The sequence below is a fragment of the Lathyrus oleraceus genome, chromosome 7, assembly GCF_024323335.1.
Source record: "Lathyrus oleraceus cultivar Zhongwan6 chromosome 7, CAAS_Psat_ZW6_1.0, whole genome shotgun sequence".
NCBI classification, from domain to species: domain Eukaryota; kingdom Viridiplantae; phylum Streptophyta; class Magnoliopsida; order Fabales; family Fabaceae; genus Lathyrus; species Lathyrus oleraceus.
The window spans coordinates 63293432-63305482 of record NC_066585.1 but is presented as its reverse complement, the minus strand read 5'-3'; the positions used below and the strand labels follow the sequence as shown (position 1 = coordinate 63305482).

General features: G+C 35.5%; 1 protein-coding gene across 1 annotated transcript; it reads right to left on the bottom strand.

The window, feature by feature from the left end:
- Window positions 1–6600: 6600 nt before the first annotated feature.
- LOC127102038 (proline--tRNA ligase, cytoplasmic) lies at window positions 6601–7463 on the bottom strand. The gene is made up of 4 exons (XM_051039457.1): window positions 7250–7463; window positions 7088–7173; window positions 6874–6966; window positions 6601–6687 (listed from the first exon to the last, which is right to left on the bottom strand). The coding sequence occupies exons 1-4, from the start codon at window positions 7359–7361 to the stop codon at window positions 6601–6603; spliced, it is 378 nt and encodes a 125-aa protein (XP_050895414.1). The 5' UTR covers window positions 7362–7463.
- Window positions 7464–12051: the final 4588 nt, after the last annotated feature.

Sequence of the window (12051 nt, the reverse complement as noted above, 5' to 3'; positions counted from 1 at the left end):
ACACTGAGGCAAGTTGTTTGTTTAGCCAGGGCCTTTCTAACCATCCCTATCTGTATGTTCCCTTCGTGAACCCCATTGAGCCTTAGCCATTTTATTCATCATAAACCCCCCTGTAAACTTTTAAGCATTATTCATCATAAACCCCCTGTTAACTTTTAATCATTCATTTTTTTCCATAACTCGGTATGATTGTGTGAATTGCAAGATGTGCAATAGAACTAAGTTTGGGGTGGAAATCTTGAAAGAGAAGGCAAGTGCATAATAAGAGATCATACAAAAAGAAAAAGAGTATGTATGTTCTGTAAAAGAAAAAAAAGAGAAAAGAAAAACAAGAGAGAAAAATGCACTTGTCAAGACTTAAGACTCTAACACATAGAAAATGCTCGAAAAATTTGAGTTGAAAAAGAGTCAAAAGAGTGAAATTAACCCCTAGAGTATACGTGATGCACGGAAAAAAAAAAAGAGAAAGAAAAATCGCACAACATGAGTATTGAGTTCAAAACCCTTTGTTATCCATTTTTTTGTTTATCCCACCGTACCCAAGCCCCGTTATAACCCAAAAAGACCTCAAAAAGTGTGTGGAATCTGCTGTGGTAGTGACATTAGAATGTATTCAAAGTTAAGAGTTTGGTATTGCATACTGTGCTGTGAGTGCGCACACCTAACCCTGAGAGATATTGTGAGCGTGTGAAAAGCTTGCAGGTGAAGAGGTTTCTGATGTGGAAATGTGGTAAACTGCCTGAATCGGAGAGACCTGAAACTCGATTGGAAAGGAAGAACACAAATGGTGAAAGACTAGGTTGCATTGTGGAAAATGAATCCAGGGGTGACCTTTGTTTGGACTCAATACATCACTTGAGGACAAGCAATGAGACAAGTTTGGGGTTGTGATCGGTCACCATTTCCATTGAATTCCCACCGTTAATCCGACATATTTTCATCACTTTGGTAAGATTTATGTTTTTTTTAGTTGCTTCGGAGTCATTTATCATGTTTTGTTGGTTTGGTATCGCATTGCATTCGATTACAAGTTTATGTCAAAAAGATCTCATTTATGCTTCGTTTGGTAGTGTCATTGTTACAGGCCATTACACAAGTTTAAAAGCAATAATGGTGAAGCTATGGATACTCAGAAAGGCAAAAATATGAAGAAACAGCAGGTCAACACGGGCACCCGTGTGCCACAACACGACCGTGTTGTTGATCAGGCAGAGCAAAATGGGAGGAGAAAAACAGAGATCAACACGGGCACCCGTGTGGTGACACACGACCGTGTTGTTTAAAACAGTGCATTAACACGGGCACCCGTGTGGAGGAACACGACCCATGTTGTTGCCTCTGTAGCTTGTGTTAAAAATAATTATCATGGAGAACAACACGGCCACCCGTGTGGTGACACACGGCCGTGTTGATTGGGCGCAGCTTGGAAAACCTAAGTTTTGCCTTGTGAGCCGATTCTGCTCATTAAGGGTAGTTTGGACCTTTTGCTTGGAAGAGATTGATTTGAAGCTATAAGAAGGCTTAGAAGAGAAAGGATAAGGCACTTTTAGACGGACGAAAGAAAACATTGCATTGGAGAAGATAACTACTACGAAGGATTTGAAGACTGCGAGATTCAAGGGCATCAACCATTGAAGATCAAAATCTCCTAATTCCTTGTAATGTCTAATCTTTACATTATGAATTCTTTGAGTACTATGAGAGGCTAAACCCCCTTATGCTAGGGGGGTGGTCCTGATATGATCGTATGTTATGAATTTGAACAAATGATTTCTTGATTACATGTTACTTATTTCAATTCAATTGTGTGATGTTATTATGCTTTTGTATCGGACAAATACAAATTGATCTATGACTTTCAATAACAGGATTGTGATTGTTAGGGTTTTCACACAATTGGGTTTACGAATGCATCATCTAGGACTAGTAACTTTTGTAAATCACCGTAAACCTTGATATTGTGTATGATTAAAACCAATGATTAATTGAATGGACATTTGAGTAAGAATTGGTAGTTTAATAGTTTCTTCCTTAAGGACTTAAGGAAGAACATTCTGAGGTTAGGTGATTGAATATTTCATATGTATGAAGGATCTCTTGACTGAATTCATAACTGGTTAAATCAACCACTCACCCTAGCATATTTTATCTTAATCAATTATTTCTACTATTTTTGTGTTTACTATTATAAATTCCAAAACAACCAAACCATTATTTTTTTGTTCTGATAGAATCAAATTAAAATAAGTATTTCCTACGCAATCCCTGAGATCGATACTTGGAAATAAAACTCCTTATTACTACATCGGTAAAAATAGTACACTTGCTATTTTTCCGATCAAATAGATCAAACTCAAATTGGACAAAGGAAGACTTTTACCAAATTTAGATCATTCATTCATTTTGGGAGATGGAATGTGTAAGACCCCCAATTTTGACCCTAAGATCCCTCATGGCATCATAACATTGCATTTGCATCTTGCCTCAAGGATCATAGCATCTTGGCTCTTTACCTTTGGGTGGGAACACTTGTGAGTTGGATTGAGATCACCAAGCATGCTTGAATTGTATATTATTGCTTTTCTTATTTTGTTTACTAACCAAAAGCACAAAAATATGTCACTAACATCTTTTGTTTGTAGCTTGAGCAGTCACAAGATCCAGAGCTTCTAGGAGATTCTATGCTCATTGATATGGCTAGGTGAAGATGAAAGCAAGCATGGCAATGGTTCCAAAAGCTATCATCCATCAAATGTGCCCCCCCCCCCCCCAAGTATCTCAGTTCATCATTTTGATCAAAGCAAACCAAAGGGCTTGAGGCTTGTTTCCCAAGGAAACCCTAATTCATCTGTGCATCAACTATGCCTTGCTCATGAAGCAACCTCAACCCATGATCAAATACAATCAAGGTAAGTTATTTAATTCATAATTTCATGCATATTTGAGCTTATTTTAGTGTCCTCAATCATCAATTCATCAAGATTTGAAGCATGGACTTGAGAAGTTGATCAGTCAATTCATCTGACATTTTTGAAGTACATTGAGACCTAACTTTTGATATGTTTGTTAAATGGAGCTTTCATGTTCTTAAGAAAATCATATGAACAACTTTCACGTTCATCAAAAATTTATTTGAAGCTTGGAAGATCATCATCCATTTCAAAACATTATAGGTCATTTTGACTAAAACCCTAATTTTGGGTAAACTTCCCAAGAGGATAACTCATTCATTTTTCATGATTTTGATATGGGATTAAATGAATTGGAAACTTTAAGATGTCTACTTCATTTGTTATGTTGTACAAAATTTCATAATCTTAAAAGAAATACATGTGATAATGCAAAACATTATAGGTCACTTTGGACCAAAGGCATTGAAATGTGAAAAAAGTCCAACTTCAAGTGCTCATAACTTCTTCATCAAAATTCCAAATGATGCAAAATTTAAGTCCAAATTGATTGTCTTAAAACGATCTACAACTTTGATATTGAGGGTTTTGTAATATGGAACTTTCATCATTGAAACAGAAGGGCTTGAAGTTTGGCCATTTTTGAAATTTTCACATGTACATGTTTTGCACTTTACACTTCATGATCAATTTTCACCAATTTCCCATTTCCAAATGAAGTTTTGGTCAACATAACAATTGATCCTCGTGCCAAAATCTTTCCAACCATTACCCATAAGGCTATGTTTAACTTTAAAAAATACCATTTTCGAAGGGATGAACAATTTGGTGCATTTTTAGAAACCAATTGAAAATGCATTGCATGAGCTCAGTACACATTATCTGCACGTCCAAAACACATTTGCTGATGATAAGCATTCATTTCTAATTGGAATTGGGCCCTCCATGCGCCTATACAGGCCCATGCATGGAGGCCCTTTCCATCCATGCACATGCATTGCTCATGTATTCAACCATCATTTGCTATAAACAAGTGCTCAATGCTTCACATTTACACAACCTAAGGGCACCTGTTATGCTGCAAGAATCTCACCATAACCATACTCAAAGGAACTCACTCTTTCTTTCAAATTTTTCAGATCTGAATTTCAATTGCCTTGATTGATTTTCCAGATCTATAGTTCCTAAGCCTTGCTCACCTTGATCCTAAGACTACACTGCAAGCAAAAGCATCAAGGAATCATGCTCTCAAGCTCATCATTTCAGAGGTTTACATCCAAACTTATTTTCTTCGAATTTCTTTGTATATAGCTTCTTTCTTGCATTTGTTGGGTTGTCTGAAGTCCTCTCAATAGAGGCAATCATTTTGTGCTTTGAATTTTTGAATTCCATCAAGTTTCAGTTGAACACCCCAAATTTCAACCTCTAATTTCTTTCTCCATGGAAGTCTAGAGTGAAATTGGTGGATACATGGGTGATGTACATCACCCCAGCTTTCATTTGATATAAGGATCGTGGCATTTGATGAAGTTTTGATCTCTGCAACTTTTGGCCGACGCCAGAAGTCTTGCCGGAGAAAACGGTGGTGTACACCACCGTCTGGTTACCAGGTTGAATCATGGCCACACGATCTCGTTCCAGATTAGATCTGAGCCCTTACATGTTATGACTTTCTTTAATGTTCCATGTGACTCAACTCACGTGTTTGGTAGGCACGCGCTGTGATCGACATGATGCGCCAGCTCAATTAATGAGCTTAATCCAACGCCTCACCTTTTTTTTGCATTTTTAATTTCTGATTTCATTTTTATTTTATTTCTTTTATTCTATTTCATTTCAAAAAATCATATCTCACTCATTATTGGTCCAAAAAATGTGAGACCAATTGCATTTTTCTTCTTTTAATTTCTAGTTTCTAAAAATGATTATTAGTATTTTTTTATTTTATCATTTGATATTTTTTATGAATTTTCTCTTTTCTGGTTATTTTTAATTCATTTTAAATAGTTTTTGATATTCAAAAAAATACAAAAATATTTTCCCAACCTCTTTGAATGATGATGGATCTATGAAAAATATTCTCATCAATTTATTAATTGATTTGAGATTTATTTGAGATTTTAATTCAATTAGGTTATTTTTATGCATTTTTAATTGATTAAAAATAGTTTCTAACTTCTAAAAATGCTGAAATTTTTTGTCAAACTTTGTTTGACCTTGTTGAACTTAGGATAATTCACTTGGACTTTTCAAAGTTGTTTTGAAGTGAATTTGAAGTTTGACCTTTAATTGATTATTTTTATTCAAGTATTATTTTAATTTTGAAAAATACCAAAAATATTTTATTTGTTTCTTGACTTCTAATCTTCATTTTGCTTCTGTTTACTAATGTTTGACCTTGATTTCATATATATTTGGTCAATGTATGTTGGTTACCTCATTTGATTTCCATTAATGCACTTTATTATTCTTCATCTTCTTCTTCTTCTTCTTCTTTTTCTTTTTTGATCAATGAGTTAAAGATTGGTGGTTAGCCTCACTACAACAAACAAGACCTTAGACAGCGCTTTTTTTAGCCTTAGATAGCGCTTTAAAGCGCTGTCTAAACCTCCGCTGCTAAAGGTTTAGACAACGCTTTTTTAAATCTTAAAAGCGCTGTCTAAGCCCCCCCCCCCCCCCCCTTAGACAGCGCTTTGGCCAAAAGCGCTTTATAAGACCCTCTTATTTTAAATTTTTTAGGTATACCTTAGACAGCGCTTTTGAAAAGCGCTGTCTAAGCCCCACCCCCTTAGACAGCGCTTTGGCCAAAAGCGCTTTCTAAGACCCTCCTATTTTAATTTTTTTAGGTATACCTTAGACAGCGCTTTTCAAAAAGCGCTGTCTAAGCCCCCCCCTTAGACAGCGCTTTTGCCTAAAGCGCTTTCTAATCCCCCCCTTAGACAGCGCTTTTTACAAAAGCGCTGTCTAAGGTATACGAAATTTTTTGAAGCTTTTGTTTTAAACCACATTTTTTCCAGGTTTATAAACCAGAATTTCTACCTGTTTTCAACCAGATTTTGACAGACAATTATCACATTTTATATATGCCATTTTGGCCTTTTTTCTACCAATTTTGGCTAACAAATATATATATATACCAATTCAAACCAATTTTGCCTTAAATGTATCAAAATATATACAAATTTATGTACACATTTACAAGTCATTACATATACTACAAATGTACACATTAATTACACAAATTTATGAACAAACATTGAGCTCTATCATGAATTGACACCACTCCTCTTTGATTTCGTCCACTTGATCCTTTGTATAAAATGCACACTTGAATTCCTCAAAGTACTACATAATAATATAACATATTTTGAATTAATTCCAACTATTTAATTATATGAGATATGTGTAAATATAAAAATAACTCATAAGTTAGAAATACATACATCGGTGGGAATCTTTAATCGGCCCAAAGCAAGAGTATCTCGCATAAACCTCAACATGAAATACCCGCAATCTATTTGATTACGTTGTTGAGGACACTACATATGAAAAAAAAAATATGGATTATAAATCCTAAGTTTTATCAAGTGTCATCACTAATATAATAAAAAATGTGGTAATTAAAAATATACCGCCACTTTAATCCATGTAATGGAGTTGGCGCCCCTCCTTGAGGTTTGAAAAGTTTCTTCTACTTTTCAAGAACAGTAGAAGAAACAAACACAGGGAAGTAGCAGTTCTTGATCTTCATTTTCTTTATTTCTGGATCAAAAAATGCCTGCACATACATTTCTTTTTAAAATTAAAAAAACAACTAAGAGCTACATAACGCTTAACAGAAAGAACTATATAACTTATATATCCATATCTGAGAAGCTTAGTATACATCAACAACACAAAAAACTTCAGTATAAAAAAACACACACTATATGGAATAACCGCATACTGCAATTAAGAAACATACTTGCAAAATCTCCCAGATTGCCATTGACCAAGGTCTAAGAATATAGCAACCAGAAATATCATAGTACTCAATCATTTCTCCATTAACAACAACCTGAAAGATGAATCAAAAGTCAAACACATCATGCAAAGCAATCAGATCAAGATAAACAACTTTGACCAAAAACAAATCAGGTCAAAATACAAACTACTCAATAGATTAACACAAATAGTACCTCAGAATACCACTCTCCGAAATTCTCAGCCTTCCGATTGGTAAGACCTAATCCAGTCTCTTTCTTCACTTCCTTCTTCTTTCCACCTACAAAGCTTCGCCGTTAAACTAAAACGTAAATCAGCAACAACAACGTGAAGGATCGTCGTTAATGTGAAATTACCAGGCTGTTGTTTTGCGGCGAGTTGGTGTTTTGCGGCGGATTGCTTTTTTTCGCCGGCGGCTTTCTTTTTCTCGGCGGATTGTTGTTGTTTTTTGTCGTCGGTCCCCGCCATTGTGAACGACGAGTACCTGATACGGTTGGAAAGAAGGAGGAGGCGAGGGAGAAGGGAGCGTGCAAGAGCGATTGTGGCGTGACGGGGAGACTGTGTTTATCTCTAGGGTTTTTAGCTTCAGATTAAATTGCCACTTTGTCTTTTTTTTTATTTTGGTATTTCGGTCACTCTTGTAGGTATTTACTCAATGGTAATCCTCTCAAATCTCAATTACTTTCTATAATACTACTACTACTGTTACTAGTCACATTTACAAAATAAATAGTCTCATAAAAATTGTAAAATTTACGTTACAATTTTTTTTATTTTTTTAAATGTATCATCTAATTAAAATAGCATTATTTATATTTTCTCACTTATGACAATGAAAATACATAATAGTTAGACAATGAAAATACATAATAGTTATTCGATAAACCATTATGGGGATGTTTGTTTTATCTTTAAAATAAATTAATTTTTTTATTTTTAAAAGGGAATTTAATAATAAAATATTTTTTAAATATTATAAATTTTTTATATTAATTTTTTAAAATTAAAAGATTAATTTTGGCATCCTATAATATAAAAATATATTATTTAAGATAAAAAAATAGTTGAAATTTAAAAAAAAAAATTATTTGAAAATAGTTTCAAAATTAAATAATTTTTTTAAATTTTGATATTCAAAAATTTTTAATAATTTAATAAAATATTTAAAATAATATTTTAAAAATGGAGTCTGAAATTTTATTTTAATTAGACCTTAGACAGCGCTTTTGTGGAAAGCGCTTTCTAAGGTATGCCTTAGACAGCGCTTTCCAAAAGCGCTTTCTAAACCCCCCCTTAGACAGCGCTTTTGGTTTTAATTTTTTTTTAATTTAAAGACTTTAGACAGCGCTTTATCAAAAGCGCTGACTAAGATCTATATTTAAAAGCGCTTCCTAAAAGCGCTGTCTAAGGGGGGGTCTTAGACAGCGCTTTTAGAAAGCGCTGTCTAAGACCCCCCCTTAGACAGCGCTTTCATTATTTTTTTGGAACATTTTCCGTGTTTTATTTTAATTTTAACCTTAGACAGCGCTTTCTTTTAAAAGCGCTGTCTAAGATGCGCTGTTAAAAGTCATTTTTGGCGTAGTGCCTTGATACATGGGAGGTTTAACCTTCCTTGATTCAAATCTAATTCAACTTGATCATGGATCAAGTGAATGGCTTTGCATTAAGGATAAGTTGCTTCCTAATCAAGCAAAGAACCTAAATCAATACAAGATCATTTCTCATCTTCTTTTGGCATGACAAGTTGTAGGAGCTTGATTCACTAATCAAGATCTCTAACTTGTGTTTGTTGCCTATATTTTTGTTGACCGGCCTCAGATAGGTGTGACTACTACATTAGTCCACTTACGATTGCTTAACATAGCGCTAAATTGCCTTATGACACACTAATACTAACCATTAACCATTAACATTTAATTCTTGTACTTTACATTTATGCAATTTACTATTCTTGTACATATTATTCATTTGCTTTTGCCCTTTCTCATTTGAGCACATGTTTATGTTAATGCAATTTGCCTTTTGCTCACTTGAGCACATAATTGTGTATATACTATTGTGCTTGTGTTTTGTTTTGATTGTTGTGAACCAATTGCAAATGGACAAAAGGACTTAGACTTTAGGACATTCCCTATGCAAAAATGGAGTCAAAGAGCAACTAGGCCTCCTGCCTTTAGAATGCTTAATGTTGAAGAGGAATTGAAAGGACCTATTCTCTAAACTCTTTCTTATCCATTCTTTGTTTGCTTTATAGAACTTTTTGATGTGTGTGTTCTTGTGCTAGGGATTCCAACATTGAGCCTAAGTGAAGAACCATTGTCTTGAGCTTCTAAAGAGAGAGATATAAGAACCATTGGAGGATTCCTAAAGAGCTTGATTGATTGATTGATTGCTTGAGTATACATTTATTTGCTTGCTTATTCCAAATGATGGGAGCTACTTGGATCATCAATATGATCTCAAGAAGGGAACTCCATTTGTGGTCTTATTTCTTTCCCTTCATCTCTTATATGATTAGGACTTAGCCATTCTTCTTTTTCCCTCCACTCTAACCCAAGCCAAAACTTTTGTGCAAACATTAACACTTCTTTTCAAACATTAGAAACCTAAGCATTATGCTTTTGATTTTCAAACTTTCTTTTCATAAGACTTATTTTGAATTGAATCTTTAAGTCAACTTTGACCATATTTTGTAAATACTTCTCATTGGTAAATATAACCCATTCAAATGTTTTGTGGTTTCAATGGCCACTTTCTTATCAAAAACTTTTTCATAACCATTAGCTATTAGGTTTGAGTTATCCTTGAGGTAGATATAATACTCACTTCTGTCCTTAGTGATGGACAATGAGTCTTCCATGCTTATTATAGGGTTAACCCCTCACTAGCATGTTGAAGTTATCATCACATGATGGATTTGTGGTTTTAGGTTGAGTTTTCTCCCTTGGATAACAAAAGACCTTAGGGCTTTTGGACCAATCAATTCACTAACTTGTTTTGAGATTTTTACCCCGAACTACGAGGTTTTGATCCTAATCTTTTTTAAGATGGTACATAGGCAATGGGTTTATCCATTCAAACACAGAATTGTAAATAACTTGTATATTCTCTTCTCACCTCCTCAATCATATTTGCACAAACAAATTTTCACAAAATACCAACCTTTACAACAAGTGTGAAAAGGGCTCCCTAGGAGTACCTAGGATGTTTTGGGTGCTTAAAACCTTCCCATTGCATAACCAACCCCCTTACCCCGATCTCTGACATTTTTATTAGCTTTTTATTCAATAAAACTTCTCGGTTTTTGTTCGCTTGCTAACCTTTCCTTTGGATAAATAGAAGTGCGGTGGTGACTCGACTTGTATGGTTTACTTTTGATTTAGTCAATAAATCTAAAGGTAACGAATACCCCGCTACAGAAAAGTGGCGACTCTACTGGGGACTATTTGCCTAGTGGGTTTTGCCTACTTTTCATATTTATTTTATTGTATTGTATATTATTTTTGTGACATATTTTTGTGCAATGTGGGATTACTATATTGTATGTAATGATTGAATTGCTTGTATGCTTGGTGATCTTTGTGAGATGAGTTCTATACCCGAACTCGAGTGCACTTAGGATAGGAGAATGACATAGTCTTGTTGACTTGTGTGGAGTTATTCCTTAGCAAGTTGATTTGCAAGCCCATTCACTTGGTGGAGGTCATGTTGGGATCAATAATGTCACACGAGTAGTCGTGGTTAGGCATTACTCTTTCCAATATAGACCTTAGAAGCCAAGGACCTTAGTCTACCAAGCCCATCTTTGGCAGGTTTAAACCCTAGTACACTCCCTTTGGGTGGTTCTTAACCAAGACCCCATGCTCGTGACTTGCAACAAACCCTTGATTCATGGTTGATCCATTCTTGTATCCTTAATATCAATGGAACTTGGGTGTTGATAAGGTGTAAACCGTAATCCACCAAAATGGATGATTGATATTAAGGATGACTTGATCCATCCCATGACCTTTGTGTGGTATGCTTTGCTTGATCCTTGAGTGTGATTGTTGCATCCATGCATTCATGCACCCATTTGCATCCATATCATCAATAATGAGAAAATTTTCAAGGAACTTAAGAGGTCTATTTGCAAATTTTCAGACTTGGACAAACAAAGAAGGAATACGCAGAAGTATAGTTTCAGACAATCCGACTTGAAAGAGCTAAGGAATTTGACATCCTATGTATTAGATCCCTTGGGTTTCAAGGCTCGTCATGGGAAGCTTCTATCTATTCTGGCTACTCAAGTGGACGAAGGTTTGATGAGTGTATTGGTGCAGTTCTATGATCCCTTGTACCGTTGCTTCACATTACCAGATTTCCAGCTTTTTCCCACACTTGAGGAGTATGCTTATCTTATGGGTATACCTATCCTGGATCAGTTGTCGTTCAGTGGCTTAGAGAGGGTTACTACTTCTCAAGAGATTGTTGATATGTTGCATATAGATGAATCTCTGGTTGGTGCTCATATGACTACCAAAGGTGGAATTCAAGGTCTCCCTTCTGAGTTCCTCATTGATCAAGCTACTTTGTATGGGAAGGCCATGAGTGAGGACGCCTTTGAAGCCATATTTGTACTTCTCATCTATGGGCTAGCGTTATTCCCCAACATCGATAAGTTTGTCGATGTGAACGCTATTAGAATTTTCTCTACTCTTAATCTCGTTCCGACTCTGTTGGGTGACACTTATTTTTCTTTGCATATGAGGAATGCAAAGGGTGGTGGTACCATTGTGTGCTATTTGCCTCTGTTGTACAAGTGGTTTATTTCGCACTTACCGCAGACGGTCACCTTCAAGGAGAACAAAGGATGTCTACGGTGGTCCACGAGGCTTATGTCTCTCACTAATGATGATATCTTTTGGTACAACCGTGTATATGACGGTGTGCATATTATCGACTCTTGTGGTGGATTCTCCAATGTGCCTCTTCTTGGTACATGTGGTGGGATTAACTACAACCCTATTTTGGCACGTCGTCAGCTTGGGTTCCCCCTAAAGGATAAACCTAATAACATTTTGTTAGAAGGTGTGTTCTTTCAGGAGGGTAAAGATCCTCAAGGCTTGAAGGGCAGGATGGTTCACGCTTGGCGCAAGATCCATAGGAAGGAAAGGAA

Excerpts from the sequence above, each read along its gene's own strand:
- LOC127102038 (XM_051039457.1), bottom strand. The coding sequence starts at position 7,361 with ATGGCGGGGACCGACGACAAAAAACAACAACAATCCGCCGAGAAAAAG. Across the intron at positions 7,174-7,249 it reads CGCCGCAAAACAACAGCCTG|GTGGAAAGAAGAAGGAAGTG; the intron begins GTAATTTCACAT and ends GAAGCTTTGTAG. Across the intron at positions 6,688-6,873 it reads CAATCTGGGAGATTTTGCAA|GCATTTTTTGATCCAGAAAT; the intron begins GTATGTTTCTTA and ends ATGTATGTGCAG.